Source organism: Microcaecilia unicolor, chromosome 1 (assembly GCF_901765095.1).
Source record: "Microcaecilia unicolor chromosome 1, aMicUni1.1, whole genome shotgun sequence".
Lineage (NCBI taxonomy): Eukaryota > Metazoa > Chordata > Amphibia > Gymnophiona > Siphonopidae > Microcaecilia > Microcaecilia unicolor.
The window spans coordinates 444552532-444572145 of record NC_044031.1 but is presented as its reverse complement, the minus strand read 5'-3'; the positions used below and the strand labels follow the sequence as shown (position 1 = coordinate 444572145).

The following is a 19614-nucleotide window of genomic DNA, read 5'->3' as shown; positions in this document are numbered from 1 at the left end:
CAGCTTTGTACCCTTCCCGCTTCGGCGGTGTTAGGGTCAGTCAGCTCCTCCCGCGGTTGCGGTTGCAGGATAAGCCAGATCCCCCCGCATCGGCGGGTGTGGTGTCCCTCCCCCGCTCCGCGGGGATGAGCTGGACGGATTCCCCTCCCCCACTTGTGTGGGGATGAGCTGGGTTAATTCCCCTCCCCCGTTTCGGCGGTGGTGAGCTGGGCAGAGTGGGTGTAATTCTCTAAGTGCTGAGTCCTGCGGATGGAGCTTTGATATCGACATACTGAGGAGTTTCCGGCAGCACATGACCACATATAGGGAGGCAAAAGTTTGCTCTCTATCTCCACCTGCTGGTAGATGGACACAACCCACCAGTCTATGGATTGATCAGCTATGATTAATGGAAAGAAAATTATCAGGTATGATTATACATAATTTTACCTTATAAGATCCAGAATGGGTCACATGGGTCACATTTTCCAAATGTGAGAATATAAGGCCTGCTGTCCTCGGAGAATGCCTGATACAGGTAAGTATCTTCATTATTTTAAGGGCAGCAAACCTTTTTGTACAGAAAGTAAATAAAATTAAGAGGAAAATAAGAACGCTTTGATTCTAAGAAATAGGATCTGAAAAGTTAAGGAAAAAGACTCTAGCTTTCATAAAGTACAAGAGATTGCATAAAGAGGAAGACAGGCAACAATATCTGGAAAAGCTAAGAGTAACTGGTAAAATAGGAAAAGCAAAATTGCAGCTGGAAGAAAAAATAGCCAATACAGTAAAATGGGGGGATAAAACCTTTTTTTTTTTTTAATATGTTAGTGATAAGAAGAAGTGCAAAAGTGGAATAGTGAGACTGAAAAGGTGAAGGGGAGGGATATGTGGAAGCTGCTAAGAATAAGGTGGAATTGCTTTACAAACATTTCTGTCGGGAGTAGGACCAAAGAAGACCAATAAAATTAGGAATTTAGATGAAGTAGACCCTGAACGATTTTCAGAGGACTGTGTTTGCTAGCTAAACTAAAATTGGACAAAGCAATGGGTCTGAATGGCATACATCTGAGGGTACTGAAGGAACTTCTTACAGAAGTTCTGATGGCTTCTCTGGCTGACCATTTTTAATACTTCTCTATAATCAGGAGTAGTCCCGGATGACTGGAGAAGGGCAAATGTGTCCCTCTCCACAAAAGCGGAACTCAGGAGGAGGTTGGGAATTACAGGCCAATTATTCTGACTTCTGTGGTAAGCAAATTAATGGAAATGCTTCTAAAAAAGAGAATATTGATATTCTGGAATCGAATGGACTGCAAGACCCGAGTCAGCATGGTTTTACTAGAGGCAAGTCTTGACAGACAGTCTAATTTCTTTGACTGGATTTGATGCTTTAATATTTTAGCAAAGCCTTTGACACGGTTCTGCATCTTTGACTGGTGACCAGAGAATTGGATTGAGGGAGACCACTAGATGTGGTGCTCTTAGATTTTGCAACACCTTTGACATGGTTTCGCATAAATAACTTACAGAGAAATTGAGTGCCCTTGTTATGGACCCTAAAGTGACTGACTGGGTTAGGAGCTGGTTGAGTGAAGGTACATAAGTAATACCACACTGGGAAAAGACCAAGGGTCCATCGAGCCCAGCATCCTATCCACGACAGCGGCCAATCCAGGCCAAGGGCACCTGGCGCGCTTCCCAAACGTACAAACATTCTATACATATTATTCCTGGAATTGTGGATTTTTCCCAAGTCCATTTAGTAGTGGTTTATGGACTTGTTCTTTAGCAAACCGTCTAACCCCTTTTTAAACTCTGATAAGCTAACCGCCTTCACCACGTTCTCCGGCAATGAATTCCAGAGTTTAATTTTGCGTTGAGTGAAGAAACATTTTCTCTAATTTGTTTTAAATTTACTACACTGTAGTTTCATCACATTCCCCCTAGTCCTAGTATTTTTGGAAAGCGTGAACAGATGCTTCACATCCACCTGTTCCACTTCACTCATTTTATATACCTCTATCATGTCTCCCCTCAGCCCGTCTCTTCTCCAAGCTGAATAGCCCTAGCCTCCTTAATCTTTCTTCATAGGGAAGTCGTCCCATCCCCGCTATCATTTTAGTCGCCATTCGCTGCACCTTTTCCAATTCTACTATATCTTTCTTGAGATGCGGCGACCAGAATTGAACACAATACTCAAGGTGCGGTTGCACCATGGAGCTATACAATGGCATTATAACATCCTCACACCTGTTTTCCATACCTTTCCTAATAATACCCAACATTCTATTCGCTTTCCTAGCCGGAGCAGCACACTGAGCAGAAGGTTTCAGTGTATTATCGACGACAACACCCAGATCCCTTTCTTGGTCCGTAACTTCTAACGTGGAACCTTGCATGACATAGCTATAATTTGGGTTCTTTTTTACCCACATGCATCACCTTGCACTTGCTCACATTAAACATCATCTGCCATTTAGGTGACAACTGGTAGTGCAAAGAGTAGCCGAGAAAGGGTAGTGGTAAATGGAGCTTATTCTTTGGACATTACAAATGATGTGCTGCAAGGATCTGTTATTGTCCCATTTCTTTTTAACATTTTTGTAAGTGATATTGCGGAAAGGCTGTCTGGTAAGGTTTACCATCTTTGCAGATGATACCCAAATCTGCAACAGAGTAGACAACCCTGAAGGTGTGGATATCATGGGGAGGGACCTAGTAAGTGTTGTAAGGTTAAAAAATGTATAGGTGATTTTTCTAAGCAGACATCTTGTAGATCTGAGAGAATGGAAATATTTCTCTTATTAGCCCTTCCAGACAGTGTTGCAGCGTTGGGGTTACCCTGTGATGGATTTAATGGTGACATCGCTAAATGCAAAAGTTTCCCTCTTCTCTCACATGAGTTACCTTAAGTCAGAGAGCATAGAATCCATGGTTCAATCTTGGCCACAATCTGGTCTTCTGTATATATTTTCTACAGTGGCCTCTGATAGGCATGGTAGCTCGGAGAATTTAGACATTTTGGACTAGTAAAGCTCATATCTCTGGATTCGTCAACAAGACACTGATATGGGGATCTGATTATATTCCCAAGTGGAAGAGCCACTCTCGTCAAGCAAGAAGCTGTTAGTCCATGGCCGTTCAGCATTCTTGACTCACCTCTATTTTGTCTTATGGTTTGCATCTTGAAAGGAAGAACAGAGGTTATTTGTATACTGTATTTAATTTGTTGTTATTCTCTAGGAAGTTTTCTTCTTCTTTAGCTTATATCAGTGCTTGGAGACTCTTTGAAGATTGGTGTTAAGGAATATTTTTCCCCATGTTCCTCCATTCTGGAAATTTTAGAATTTTTACAGGATGGTATGAAAAAGCAGTTAGCTCTAGCCTCCTCAAAAGTTCAACCAGTGGCTTTATCCTGTTTCAGAGGCCTTGCAAAGGGGAAATGTGTGTGGGGTTTTTTTTGGATGTTGTATATTTCTTCAGAGCAGTGAAGCAGATTAACCTTCCAGGGTGCAAGATGGTTTCTCTTTGGGACTTACATTTAGTTATCTGTCCTCTGGTTGAGGTGCCTTTAGAGTCTCTTGAGTTTGGTGTAGATGCAAGATGTTACTCATAAAATAACATTTCTGGTAGCCATCTATTTGGCATGTAGAATTTTGGAGCTTTAAGCCTTATCTTGTTGAGAACCTTTCTTGTTTTTTAGCTGAGGAAAAGTAGTTCTTTGACCCGTTCCTTCCTTTCTGCCTAAAGTGGTTTCGTTCTTTCACCTTAATGCCAATGTTTTGTGATACCAATAAAGTTGTAAATTCCAGTCGTCTTCATAAACTAGATGTTGGTCGTATTTTATTACTCCATCTGAACAGAACACTTGAACATACAAAGTAAGACAGACTGTACTTTTTGTAGGTGGGCATAAAGGTGAAGCTGCATCTAAAGCTGTAGTAGTTTGTTGGATTAAAGAAGTGAGCTCTTCAGCTCATGTTCTAAAAGGCCATCCAGTACTGGAAGTGTTGAAAGCTCATTCTACCAAGGGCAGAACACTCCATGGTGCTTCCAGGTGACATCTGTAAGCAGGGACCACTGCTTTTTAGCACATTTATAAATGATCTAGAAATGAGAATTACTAGTGAGGTAATTACATTTGCTGATGATCCAAAGTTATTCAGAGTTTTTAAATCACAAGAAGATTGTGGAAAATTGCAAGAGGACCTTACAAGACTGGGAGATTGGGCATCCAAATGGCATATGACATTTAATGTAAGCAAGTGCAAGTAATGTATGTAAGAAAGGAACCCAAGCTCATATCTAGATGATGCAGGGTTCCACATTGGGAGATTCCACCCAGGAAAAGGATCTAGGTGTCATATCTTGAAACCCTCTGCTCAGTGTGCAGTGTTGGCTAAGAAAGCAAATAGAATATTAGGAATTATTGGGAAAGGAATAGAAAATAAAACTGAGAATATTATAATGCCTTTGCATCTCTCCATGGTGCGACCGCACCTCGAATACCATGTTCAATTCTTGTCACAACATCTCAAAAAACATATAGTGGAATTAGAAAAGGCACAGAGAAGGGCAACAGAAATGATAAAAGGGATGGGACGACTCCCTATGAAGAAATGCTAAAGAGGCTAGGGCTCTTTCAGCTTGGAGAAGAGACGGCTGAGGGGAGATATGATAGAGGCCTATAAAATACTGAGTGGAGTAGAACAGGTAGATATGAGTCTCTTGTTTACTCTTTCCAAAAATACAAGGACTGGGAGGCATGACATGAAGCTACTAAGTAGTAAATTTAAAACAAATTGCAGAAAATTTTCTTCACTCATGGTCTTTTACTAAAGCATAGCTCGAGTTATCTGCAGCAGGGCCCATAGGAATAAAATGGGCCCTGCTGCAGATAACTCGAGCTAAGCTTTAGTAAAAGACCCCCTCAATGTGTAATTAAATTCTGGAATTTGTTGCCAAAGAATGTGGTAAAAGCACTTAGCTTTTAAAAGAAAAGTCTGTAAACCATTATTAAGATGGACTTGGAAAATCCACTGCTTATTTCATAAAATCTGTTTCCCTCTTTTGGGATCTTGCCAGGTAATTGTGACTTGGATTGGCCACTGTTGGTAACAGGATGCTGGGCTTGATGGACCTCCAGTCTCTTTCAGTTTGGCAGTGCTTATGTTCTTACGTAGCCACTAGGGTGTCCTTTTATTTCCTTACTTGGCATTATCAATTGAATGTTCAACCTAGAGAGGATGTGTTCTTGGGACTCCTGACTTAATTTACTGCTTTGGTATATCCCAAGCTCCTGGACTGGTCTTTTTTTTTTTGGGGGGGGGGGAGGAGGAAACAATAAGAAAGGATATATCTTATTTGCTAATTTTCTTTTCTTGATTCCTACCAGACCAGTCCAGAGCCCACCCTTCTCTATTGAACTGCAGATTATTTTTATTTTTGGCAGTGAGATGGATATTTTGGGGGTGGGGTATATCTTCTGCTTTAACTATACATTTGAAGCAAATTATTTATAGTTCTTTTGTTGTCTATTGTGGAGTTTTCTTAGTTCTGATGGAAGTTCCTACTTTTAAATTCTATCTACTGTTTTACTGTTATAAATACTGATTGGCTATGGGACTGCACACAGTTCTTAACCTATGTCATCATAGTTCAGTACTTCTCAGTCTCCACCTGCTAGCAGGAGAGTATAACCCAAGAGTCGGGACTGGTCTGATGGGACTCAAGGAAAGAAAAGTAGCTATTTATTCTTTAGCTACGTGGCAGTCTAATGTTCACATTTAAAGTATACAGTTGAAGACCTTTATCTTTTTTAATACTTATTTTATGCACCCTACTAAAAATTTGCCCCTTGATTATTTTGCTGTATATTTGCCATATTTACATATTTTTATTTACATCATCATTCACCATAGTTACATACAATTACCCATTCATTTGTATAGTACTTTATATATTCTTCAGTTATGGTGAATTTTTTGAATATTGTTTAGTTCTGTTTGACTAAACAGATTTATTTTTATGTCTATTTTCAGATTTTCTGAGGCATTACAGTTATCCTTGGAAGACATCCTTATTCTGAAGATAACACACATAGCCAGTGGATTGCAGGACTGTCTTAATTCTATTGTTCAGGCAGTGTCCCATGAGGAGGTTAGAGTTGCTGTTGCTAGGATGAGTTTTTATCTTCTGAATGACAAGCTTGCTCTAAACTTCAATATTGACTCTAGTGTGAACACCTTGAAACGTTTGTCTTGGCATACAGCTTTCAGCAGGTCAGTAAATTCATAGAGCATTCCTAACAGCTATAAAATATCTCTTACTATTTCTGATTCACTACTTTGAGCTCTCCATATATAGGATTAAAAAGTTGTATTTCAACAAAGGAAAGCTCTATACATCTAATCAATGGCAGTTCCATCCAGCTTTGCAAACCAAGTGGTGTTGTGAAGGGGAGTTTATGATCACAAGCATAACAATCTGGAAATAATTTGGCTTAGGTTACTTCTTAGGAACTTGAGTTATATGAAAAATACTTTGTTATTATACCCATAACTAAAAAATTGATTTTGTTTTTTCACCCTCTTGTACAAGGTACTATCATTTTGCTAATTTTTATTTATTTATTTGTTGCATTTGTATCCCACATTTTCCCACCTATTTGCAGGCTCAGTGTGGCTTACATACAGTGCAGCAGTCTCCTTTCAGTATTCTCTGTATCTTAGCAGGTGTACAGACATGATCTGTGGAGCTTCTGGCGGTGCTTGCTCCTGGCCTGTCCTGAGGGGCTTCAGTTGAGCTGAAGGTATTTGGCTGCTATCAGCCTGTTAATCGGGGTATGCCTGTTGGTGTCTTCTCCCCCTGTCCCTGAGTTTGCTGCCCTTTCAACTGACTTGCTTAAAAAACAACAACCCATCTTTAAATAAATAAATAAATAATTAAGAGCAGATGTTAGGAAAATGAAGGGACAAGCAGTGACTGCTGTGGGCTGAAATGTTTAGCACTGTTTCAAAGTATGACTATCCTCTGCCCACAATAGCCTCTATGGAGCCAGTTTGTAAATACTCCTTTCTCCGAGGACAAGCAGGCTGCTTGTTCTCACATATGGGTGATGTCCACGACAGCCCCAGGTCTGGAAAATCTTCTAGCTACAAAGGTTGCTAAAGCCTTCGAGCGCGCGGGTGCGGCCATCTTCCCGCCCGTCATGCGAGAGTCCCACTTCAGTCTTCTTTTTTCCACGGTCAAGAGTGGCTGTTTACGGCAGTTCTGTTGCCCCAGAAAAGAAGAGCCTTCGTCTTAGCCGGCTTTTCGCCGATTTTCTTCTCCGTTTTTGTGCTCGTGACCGAGCTGTTCCGTTTTTCTTTGAAAAAAAAAGTTTCCTTATTTTTTTCTTTAGTTTAGCTCTCAAGTAGGTTTCCTTTCGTTTTCGTGTGCGGCCATTTTGGCCGCCCGTACTTGTTTTCTCCCTTTTTTGACCCATCACTTGACCCTACCTGTCCCTCCAACTACCGCCCCATCTCCCTCCTACCCTTCCTCTCCAAAATACTTGAGCGCGCCGTTCACAGCCGCTGCCTTGATTTCCTCTCCTCTCAGGCCATCCTCGATTCACTTCAATTCGGTTTTCGCCCTCTACACTCGACAGAAACAGCACTCTCTAAAGTCTGTAATGACCTGTTCCTTGCCAAATCCAGAGGCCACTACTCCATCCTTATCCTCCTCGATCTATCCACCGCTTTTGACACTGTCAATCATGATTTACTTCTTGCCACACTGTCCTCATTTGGGTTCCAGGGCTCGGTCCTCTCCTGGTTCTCCTCCTATCTCTCCCACCACACCTTCAGAGTACACTCCCATTGATCTTCCTCCACCCCCATCCCGCTCTCTGGTGGAGATCCCCAGGGATCTTCCTTGGACCCCTTCTTTTTTCAATCTACACCTCTTCCCTGGGCTCACTGACCTCATCTCATGGTTTCCAGTATCATCTTTATGCTGATGACACCCAGCTGTATCTCTCCACACCAGACATCACCGTGGAGACCCAGGCCAAGGTATCGGCCTGCTTATCCGATATTGCTGCATGGATGTCCACCCGCCACCTGAAACTGAACATGGCCAAGACCGAGCTTATCGTCTTTCCACCAAAACCCACTTCTCTTCCTCCGCTCTCGATCTCAGATGATAACACCCTCATCCTCCCCGTCTCATCTGCCCGCAACCTCGGAGTCATTTTCGACTCCTCCCTCTCATTCTCTGCGCATATCCAGTAGATAGCCAAGACCTGTCGCTTCTTCCTTTTTAACATCAGCAAAATTTGCCCTTTCCTCTCTGAGCACACCACCCGAACTCTCATCCACGCTCTCATTACCTCTTGCCTTGACTACTGCAACCTACTCCTCACTGGCCTCCCACTTAGCCATCTATCCCCCCTTCAATCCGTTCAGAACTCTGCTGCACGTCTTATATCCCGCCTGAACCATTATACTCATATCACCCCTCTCCTCAGGTCGCTTCACTGGCTTCCGATCAGATACCGCATACAGTTCAAGCTTCTCCTTCTTACCTACAAATGCACTCAGTCTGCAGCCCCTCATTACCTCTCTACCCTCATCTCCCCTTACGTTCCCGCCCAAAACCTCCGCTCACAGGACAAATCCCTCCTCTCAGTACCCTTCTCCACCACCGCCAACTCCAGGCTCCACCCATTCTGCCTCGTCTCACCTTATGCGTGGAATCAACTTCCTGAGCCCCTATGCCAAGCCCCCTCCCTACCCATCTTCAAATCCTTGCTCAAAGCCCATCTCTTCAATGTTGCCTTCGGCACCTGACCTTTATACCTTCAGGAAATCTAGACTGCCCCAATTTGACTGCCCCTATTTGACTGACTGTACATTTGTCCATTAGATTGTAAGCTCTTTGAGCAGGGACTGTCCTTCTATGTTAAATTGTACAGCGCTGCGTAACCCTAGTAGCGCTTTAGAAATGTTAAATAGTAGTAGTAGTAGTTTGTGCTCTTCCTTTGGCACCATCGCGAATTTTGATTTTGCCGCCGCTATTTTTCCATCGATGTTGTTTCAGTGTTTGTATGTTCACAGAATCCTTTCGAAATACTTAGAAGTTGCTAACAAAATTTCAGGCATTTGGATCATCTTTTTGTATTGTCTGCTGGCCACAGTAAGTGTCTCTAGGCTTCTAAGGCTGCCATTCTGCCCTGCAGTGGCAAAAAAGCAACTGCTTCAATAAAGATAGGCACTTGCTTCTTTTTGCCATTTCAGGGCAGCATTGCTCACTTGCTCAAGAATGTTGTTTCCTCAGCATACGTGTTGTTTGGTAAGACTCTTCAATTGGATCTGAAGGCTCATTTTACAAGAAACGTCATTTACTGAGTAGCCATCAATTTCCAAGTCTGTGACTTGGTTGTCTTCTCACACCTTTCTGAAGCATTGTTGATTTTATGTTTTTTTGCTGTGGGAGATGAGGCTTTCAGTGCTTCAGTCTTTTCTACAGGGATTACCATGTCCTGTCCGACTGGAGGACGGCTTTTTTACATCCTGCAAGTCTCTGGATTGATCTGTGGGACAAAATGGAAGAAAAAGTTAGTTCTTGCCCGCAAATTTTATTTTTCCTCAGTCCAAGCAGATAAGTCCAAAGGCCCTCTCTTGGGATTCATCTTCATTCTTGATTATATATATATAGGAGTGGCCTAGTGGTTAGGGTGGTGGACTTTGGTCCTGGGGAACTGAGGAAGTGAGTTTGATTCCCACTTCAGGCACAGGCAGCTCCTTGTGACTCTGGGCAAGTCACTTAACCCGCCATTGCCCCATGTAAGCCACATTGAGCCTGCCATGATTGGGAAAACGCGGGGTACAAATGTAACAAAAAAAAAAAAATATATATATATATATATATGTTCTTGGTTGTGTCTATATCATATATATATATATATATATATATATATATACACATACACATATATATATATATATATATACACACACATACATACATAGTGCAATCCGCTTAAGTGCAAGGGTCTGACCAAAGAAATGCATGCAGTTAACCGGAGCATGTACTTAACTGTTGTGACCCAAAGAAGCTTGACATCTGATAAACATATGTACAGTACTGTTGTTATACATACAGTGTACAGTCTCCATTAACTGACGTTAGGCTTACTTGAAGTAATCAGTTATAGTCCTCTGTACACTATTGGGTCTGTGAGTTCCATAGACTACGTTTGCCAGACGGTAAAAACTGTCATAGCACTGACATCCAGTGGCCTCCAGATACCCGCACGGTGTTGAGACTCTCCAGCGCTCTTGCAAAAGTGACAGGAGGAGGTTGTTGAATTTCGTCAGCATATGCCTCACTGCTCATTTCATCCTCTGTTTCATCATCAGCCATTGTTGCCTGCGTGTAGGCGCATATCTCGACATCAGTGCTGTCGTCAGCTGTTTGTAGATCGTAATCAACAGCGATGAAACTCCTCTTCAGTAACACCAGCTGGGATGTCAATAACCTGTTCATCTGATGCTTTTGCAAGAGCTGCATCTGTTTCGTCCCTCTCCACATTCTTAACAAAGCTTGCCCGCTTGTAGCAGTTCACAATGGTTGCCTGTGTAACATGATTCCAGGCTTCTTTCTGCATTTGTAGGGAATCCAACAGTGATAGATTACGAGCCAGTTCAACAGCACGTTTATCCTCTGCAGTCTGGTCATCCATAACGCTCATCAGACGACATAGCACAAGAGCCTGATAATGTTGTTTGAAATTGGCTATTATGCCCTGATCCATAGGTTGGATCAGAGAGGTAGTGTTTGGTGGCAGGAAGACCACTTTGACGTTAGACAGCCTGATATCATCCCTGTGTGCAGCACAATTATTACAAAGCAGCAAACTTTGCTTCCAAATTTCCCCAGTCATCCATGAATTTGTGTTAGCCTCGTATGACACAGGAAGTCGCTTAACTTTCTTGAAGCAATGGGGCTGTTTGTTCTTTCCAATGACGAGGGGTTCCAACTTCTCACTCCCATCCATATTGCAGCAAAGGAGGATCGTCAGTCGGTCCTTCGACGTTTTACCTCCAGTTGTTTCGGCATGTTTGAATGCAAGTGTTCCATCAGGAATCGCTCGCCAGTAGAGACCGTTTTAGTCAGCATTGAAAATGTCACGAGGTGCAAACTCGTTCAAGATGGTAGGAAGAACTGAAACAACCCTTCGGTAGTGCGTTCCATAGCTGTGTGCTGATGTATGAGAAGCTGGTTGCGTATGTGGATTTATATTTTAGCCCTTTACAGCTAGGATAGTGGAGATTGAGGTATGTTCGTGATGATCTCTTTGCGTTTCTCACCATGCTGTTTCTTGAATTTTATGCTGTTCCTCTCCTTCCATCTTTCCAACCATCCAACAGTGGCTTTGAATTCAGTTAGTCCAAGACTTTCAGCCAGCTGGTTAGCTTTCTCCATAAGCAGTGGACCACTGACAGGAAACTGTCTGCTTCTGACTCGAGAAAACCAACCAAGAAGAGCATCTTGTACCTCCTCAGCTTTTCACGCCCGTTTTCGTTTCTGTTGTGGATTTGTATTGTTCTGCCAGTCTTCCGGAAGCTGGTCTTTCTGCTTCAAGACACGTGAAATTTGACTGGGATTGACACCATATTCTTTAGCAATAGATGCTTGACTTTGTTTTCTAATTTTTTAAGAACTTCTATTCGTTCAGCCAGTGTTAGTCTTACAGTTCTGCCGTGACGACGACGACCCCAGTGTACACTCTAAAAACATTCTTTCACTTATTCTGCCTATGGCAGTTAAAGGGGCGGTAAATTTGAAATCTCGTTGGTTGTCACACGCCAATCGGCTTCCATATTCCATGCGCGCGCTTATGCGGAGTCTTTCCTGCAGAGGAGCAGTCTTGAACCATTTGTGAAAATTACCCCTGATCATCTGACCTTCAAAAAATATCTTAAGACCTTCTTATTTGGAAAAGCTTACGCTCAAGACCCGTCCCGCATCTCTTCCTATTGAATTAAATTTCTCTTTCCGCATTTCCCCACCTCTGCTATTACTCTCTAGCCTCTTTCACTACAATGTCATTGACTGTTTGTTGTAGCATTGATGTATGATTTCTGTAAATTACTGTAAGCCACATTGGGCCTGTCCGTGGGTGGGAAAATGTGGGATATAAATGCTATAAATAAATAAATAAATAAATATAAGCGAATCTTGCACTTATCAGTGGTGTGCTAAACCGAAGGTTATCCCCATAGAAATTAATGGTGCCAAAAACGGGACCGAGTTTTGGTTCAAATGTCTTACAGTTTTCATTTTGGTGGAGTTAAAATAGTGTTGTGCAATGTTGAGAGGGCATCTATAGTACGTTGATTATTCATAGAGTTTTTGAAGAGAGAGATTTGAAGTGGAAAAGTAGTGGTAGCTTTTGTGTTCAGTGACTTTTGGTGATAGTTATTCATATAGTGATCCTTTTACTAAGGTGCGCTGAAAAATGGCTTGCAGTAGTGTAGGCGTGGGTTTTGGGCACGCACCAATCTATTTTTCAGCGTGCCTGTAAGAAAAGGCATTTTCAAAGATTTTTGCCGAAAATGGACGTGTGGCAAAATCAAAATTGCCACGCATCCATTTTGGGTCTGCGACCTTATCGCCAGCCATTGACCTAATAATGTCTCACATGGTAACCAGGCGGTGATGACCTACATGTGCCAAATGCCACTTGGCGCGTGTCCAATATGTGCGTCCGAAAATAAAAGCTTTTTGGCCACGCATATCAGACGCATGGCAAGAATGAAATTGCCACAAGAGCCATGCAGTAACTCCATTTTGGTGCGCGTTGGGCTCGCATAGATGCTTACGCGGCTTAGTAAAAGGGCCCCATAGATTTTGAAGAGGAAGGCGACAATATCTTTGTGATTAGCTGTAGAATTTTTTTTAAAAGGTGTGTTTTCATTTCTTTTCTGAATTGGAGGAGATTTGTGATTCTTCATATAGTTTTTGGTATCAAGTTCCACCATTTGGAACCCAGGTAGCTAAATCTTGCTGTGTAGATAGTTTTTTAGGTGGTGGTTTTGCAGTTGGGTAGATGTAGGAGTGGGTAGTTTCTGTTTTCTGGGCTGGCATTTTTTGAGGATAGTTTGATCAGGTTAAGCATATATTATTATTATTATTATTATTTGTAGCATTTGTATCCCACATTTTCCCACCTATTTGCAGGCTCAGTGTGGCTTACATTTGCCGTAATGGCGGATGCCATTTTAGGTAGTAGAATTGCAAAGGTTTATGTGTGTAGTGCATACATACATGATAACAGACATTTAACATAACATATATGGTGCATACATACATGATAACATACATGGAGCATAACATATATGGAGTAGATCATGGTATGTATGTATATATATATATATATATATATATATATATATAATTCTCACCTCCAACATTCTGAAGCTCACTGTGTGGCAGGGAAACACTGAAGCCCTGCACTGTTGGTAGGCTAGGCACCAATCACTCTCACTCATAGACCCGCCTTCAGCCACGCCCCATCCACACATAATTCACAACCCCAACATTCTAAATGCAGATTTGTAGTTGCAAGATCCCATGGAGTGTCTGCCCCGCCCTCAGGTCACAAAGTGATGAGGTAGAGGGCGGAGCTATCACACCCAGCGAATCGCATAACAAAAGCATCACAAACAGTATCCCCAGGACCAAGGGATACTGCTGGCTAACAAAACCTTTCACTGTCTCCAGAAACAAGCTGTGGTGGAAGCCTAGCCGGCTCTCACTCTCTTCCTCAACCATTCAATGAGCTGTGAAAGAAAAACAATGCCCTCCAGGCCTCAGCTTCTGTGCCTGCATATTGCACAAAAAAAAAAAAAAAAAAAAACAGCTTCTACTACAACAAAGCTCTGCTCTCTGTGAGGAAACATGTACAGTTTGCAAAACTTTTCAACCACATCTTTTTCCCCTGGGACATCAACAAGTTTGTTTTGGTTTCTTTTCAGGTGTTAATTTTCTGCCCTTCACAACCTTTTAACCTCTTTGCCACTTTCCCTCTCAGTTTTCACAACAGGGAACTACAATAAACTGTGCTGTTTTACATGTAATCCACTTACATTTCTGTGATAAACAAATCAAGGTTACCAACAACAGAGCCAGCTCATACACCTACACAGTAAACCAACCAAGGCAAACACACTGTTTCCGGACAATCCACACAATAGCTCAGTAAGTAGCTTCTACTACAAAAATGGGGTGATAAACACTGAGGATCCCTAAATATAAAGATGGTATTAAAACAAAACTTACCCCACCCCCTTTTTACAAAAGCTTCTCCTCAACACTTTCCAGAACCCATGCATGCCTAATGTTAGGTCATGTTATTGCAAAGGCCATCTATCATATGTTTCCCAAAGATAGCATGGAGACATGGAAAGTTTTCTACATAGGGGCAAAGGGACGGTCCCCACACCTGACAGCACAAACGGGCCTTTTTTTACTAGTATATATATATATATATATTATATCATGTGCATACATACATGGTAGAGAAGAATAATTATGGTGTAACCTGAAAGTTTCAGAGTGATAGATTGCATTATAATCTACATTAGGTCATCGACTGTAGAGAGATCTTGTTTTATATAAGGTTTAGGGTGGTGATGTCTGTCATGTGATAAGAGTTCGGTTTTGTATAGCTCGTGTGTAGTGTTATTAATTAGTATTTAAGATGGATGTTTATGGTATGCCTTCTTGAAGAGATCTGTTTTCATTATCCTTCGTAAGATGGTTAGGTCTTGCGTTGTTTTTATGGCCTTCGGTAGTGCGTTCCATAGCTGTGTGCTGATGTATGAGAAGCTGGTTGCGTATGTGGATTTATATTTTAGCCTTTTACAGCTAGGATAGTGGAGATTGAGGTATGTTCGTGATGATCTCTTTGCGTTTCTCCTAGGCAAAGTCTATGAGGTCTGACATATAGTTCGGTGCTTCTCCGTAAATGATTTTGTGGACCATGGTGCAAACCTTGAATGCAATTCATTCTTTTAATGGGAGCCAGCGCAGTTTTTCTCTTAGGGGTTTGGCGCTTTCGTATTTTGTTTTCCCAAATATGAGTCTGGCTGCTGTGTTTTGAGCGGTTTGAAGCTTCTTAATGATTTGCTCTTTGCATCCGGCATTCCGAATAGTATCTTGAAAATTAGGGTGCTCGCTTTGAAAAATATTCTTGCCCTGACTGGTAGCCAGTATAGTGTTTCAAGCAGTGGTGTTGCTCTTTTATATTTCGATTTCTTGAAAATCAGTCTTACTGCCGTGCTTTGGACTGTTTGCAGCGATTTTAGTATGTTTTCCCTGCACCCTATGTATGCTGCACTGCAGTAGTCTAGTAGTATGTTCCTTGCTTCTGTAGGTTTTCAGGTTCATTTATTTTATAGTGCACATTTAGAAAGCCTATCTAAAGTAAGGTTGAAACAGAAGGATATTGATTTCCTGGGAAACTGCTCCTCTAGGTGAGCTGGGGCATTGCCCCTTGTCCACTGTAGTTTGCACTGGTTGTTTCTTTTTGGCATTCAGATGTTTGTTTTGAATATCTGTTTCTGGGGCAGGAGATTTTTCTTCTTTTCTTTGTTTATTCCTTACTGTTTTGTTATTGAAAATACTGAAAGGATGCTGCTGCACTGTATCCTTTATGGCAGAGCTCTTTTATTCTCTATCTCCACCTACTGGTAGATGGGCATAACCCACATAATTGGATTGATCTATTGGGACTAAAGGTAAGAACTAATTTTTCCATGTATGTGCATTGTCTCCATTGTTTGCAAATATATCTCATGCATATTCATTGTGGGTATCCTGAAACCTAACCCGCTAGGGATCAAGAATCACTGGAGTAGAGTATGTGCACACATTAAATCTTTGGAGCTTAAACATCCAATCAATATTGCCAACTAAAGAACTCCCTTTGAAATGATAATTGACTAAGAGGCATATTTTCAAAGCACTTAGCCTTCCAAAGTTCCATAGAAACCTATGGAACTTTGGAAGGCTAAGTGCTTTGAAAATGAGCCCCTAAGTGTGTATGATGACTGAGTTGAGAACCACTGCTTTAAGGTATAGCTGGGTTTAAAAAGATTTGGTCAAATTCTTGTAGTCCAAGTCCATAAACTCTTAAGTTAGACCTTGGCAAAAGCCACTACTTTTCCCTGGAAGTAAGTAGCATGGAAACTATCTACTGTTTGAGATCCAGCCATTCTCTATATCTCTTTATCTATGTCTATACACATACACATATTTATATTTCAAATGTTAACTTGTTATTGATTTGAGCTGCACAATGATATATTTGGATGTGACATTTAAAGCGCTGTTTAATCTGCATCTTTTTAATGCAGGTTCTTGCTTGTGCTTCCCGCTTGCAAAGAGGATGAGAAGCTGCTAACAGATGTAATAAGTTTTCTAAACAAGCTACTGAAGGAAAAGAAGAAGGGCTCAGATAAGGAAGATCTGAAATGGATTTTAGAGCTGCTACTTAAACATGTAAGTGTGTAGTTTAGGCAGAATTCAGACTTTAGCTTTTAAAGGTGTTCTAGCTGCAGTATTCTGCTATAAGGAAAATGTTTTGTTTTGCTACCAGAGAATACAGATACGCCCCATTTGTTTTTCCTGGAATATCACAACGTAACAGTGTTCACTACAAGCTGTTGTTCAATTTACTTAATTGAGATGTGTGTTGCATTTGTTTGCATACTTTGCATCTCATTCTGTATCTTGCAGTAACTTAAGTTTAATGTGTGTTATGCTAATATAATGCTTATCATAATGTATCTTAATACCTACCACCTAAATGTTTCAAAGTTTTTTCTTTATATAGGTCTTTAAAAAATCCCATTAAAAGATATGTCAGCATTAGTTATTAAATCTAACCCTTAAAAACTGTTAATTTACCTAGTCAGTATGTTTCTGTAGAGTCACAATATATCATGGGCATGATATTCAGACCGCAGGAAGCAGCCCATATATGAGCCGCAATCAGTGCTGAACCCAGATATTAAATGCCGGGCCGTTTCTTGTGACTGTCATTGAATAGCCTTCTTTTTTTTGGGGGGGGGGGGGGGGCAGCCCAAACTTATCTGGCTAAGACCTCCTTTAACAAAGGCACGCTAGCGTTTTTAGTGTGCGCTAAAAATTAGTGTTTGATAAACGCTAAGATGCTTAGTATATTCCTAGTGAATTTTTAGCACATGCTAAAAACAGTGCATCTTTGTAAAATACCCCCCTAAGTGACAATTCAGCTCTGGCCAGTTAAGTTTATAGCAGCCAAAGATAGGACTGCTTTTAAACGATCTGATTTGGCTGCTAAACTTAGCTGTCCAGTGCTTGAATATTCGCAGATAGCCAGCTATATTGCGTGATACTGCTGGTTAGCTGCTATGCGCTAACCGTGAATATTCAGCAGAGATAACTGTCTATCTCCTGCTGAATATTAGCTGTTAGCCGGCAAATGCTATTTAACCAGCTAGGAGCTGTTCCTGGCCGGTTAAATAGCACTGAATATCAGCTGGTATATCTTTTAAATCAACTTTTATAGTAGAAAAATGTATAATGTACATCTGCAATCCAGAGCTATGTCACAGAAACCAAGTATTAAAAGCTTTAGCATTTACTTTTATTTATTTGTTATATTTATATCCTACATTTTCCCACCTATTTGTAAGCTCAATGTGGCTTACATAGTACCGGAGGAGGTGTTACAGACTCTGGTGTAAACAAATACAAAGTGATGTTGTAGTAAAATAAAGTTCATGTGGCACAGCCACACTAGGGAATCGTACAACGGAAGAGTTGTTTTATGTCCATTACGCTCTTTAGTTTTGTTGTGTTGCAGAGATCAGGCATTTATGTTGGATCGGTAGGGTATGCCTTTTTAAACAGGTTAGTTTTTAGTGTTTTCTGGAAGTTTAGGTGGTCGTTTGTAGTTTTCAAGGCTTTTGGTAATGCATTCTACAGTTGTGTGCTTATGTAGGAAAAACTGGACACGTAAGTTGATTTGTATTTGAGTCCTTTGCAGCTTGGGTAGTGCAGATTTAGGTACATTCGTGTTGATTCGGATGTGTTTCTAGTGGGTAGGTCGATCAAGTCTGTCATGTATCCTGGAGCTTCACCGTAGATAATTTTGTGAACCAGAGTACAGATTTTGAAAGCAATGCGTTCTTTAATTGGGAGCCAGTGTAGTTTTTCGTGAAGGGGTTTTGCATTATCAAATCGCGTTTTTCCAAAGATAAGTCTAGCTGCCGTGTTTTGAGCGGTCTGAAGTTTCTTTAAGGTTTGTTCTTTGCATCCCGCATAAATTCCATTGCAGTAGTCTACATGACTTAGTACCATTGATTGGATCAAGTTGCGAAATGTTCCCCTCGGGAAGAATTGTTTCACGTGTTTGAGTTTCCACATTGGGTGGAACATTTTCTTTGTTGTGGATGTCACTTTGCTCTCTAGTGTTAAGTTGCAGTCTATTGTAACGCCGAGGATTTTCAGGCTGTCTGAGATAGGGAGGGTATAATCTGGGGTGTTGATAATTGTGGGGTTATCCACGCTTTGTAGGGATGAGAGGATGAGACAGTGTGTTTTTTCTTTGTTTAGTTTTAGTTGAAATGCATTTGCCCAAGAGTCCATGATGTTCAAGCTGATCTTGATTTCGTTGGTGATTTCTGTCAGTTTAGATTTGTAAGGAATGAATATTGTGACATTGTCTGCATAGATGAAAGGGTTAAGGCCTTGGTTGGATAAGGACTTGGCTAGTGGGGTCATCATTAGGGTGATATGATAGAGGTGTACAAAATAATGAATGGGGTAGAGCGGACAGATGTGAAGCGTTTATTTACGCTTTCTAACAATAATAGAACTAGGGGACACAAGATGAAATTAGAATGTGGTAGGTTTAAAACAAATTGGAGAAAGTTTTTCTTTACTCAGCGCGTGGTTAGACTCTGGAACTCGTTGCCGGACAAGGTAGTGACGGCAGCTGGCCTTGCTGAGTTTAAAGGGGGTCTGGACATATTCCTGAAGGAAAAGTCCATTGATCGTTATTAAATTTTGGGGTTTTGCCAGGTTCTTGGAGCCTGGATTGGCCGCTGTCGGAGATGGAGTGCTGGGCTTGATGGACCTTTGGTCTTTTCCCAGCGTGGCAGTGCTTATGTGCTTATGTTCTTGTGGTTAGGAAACTCTTGATCCAGCTAAGTGTATTTCCACCAATCCCGAACTTATCTAGTAATCTTATTAATATATTATGGTTTACCATGTTGAATGCACTAGACATGTCGAATTGGAGGAGGAGGATGTTTTTGCCTATTGCTATTTCCTGCTTGAATTTGGCTAGGAGAGTGAGTAGTACTGTGGAGGGGGCGAAAACCTGACTGTGATTCTTGTAATATTGAGAATTTGTTTATATAATCTGTAAGTTGTTTTGCTACCATGCTTGACTGACAACGGAATGGATGCTACTGGATTTTTTCTTGGTGTCTTTTGGTATCGGCATGAGTAAGATATTGCCATTTTCCTTAGGGAAGAGACCTTGCTGAAGCATGTAGTTTAGGTGGGATGTGAGATCTGCTATGAAGCGGT

At 41.3% G+C, this 19614-nt stretch overlaps 1 protein-coding gene across 1 annotated transcript in view; it reads left to right on the top strand.

The window, feature by feature from the left end:
• The window catches only part of RTTN (rotatin), a 478682-nt gene that overhangs the window by 244097 nt on the left and 214971 nt on the right, over positions 1–19614 (top strand). The window contains exons 25-26 of the mRNA XM_030212687.1: positions 6024–6263; positions 16389–16533. Of these exons, the coding sequence (XP_030068547.1) occupies positions 6024–6263; positions 16389–16533 (385 nt within the window). The remainder of the gene's footprint in view (positions 1–6023; positions 6264–16388; positions 16534–19614) is intronic.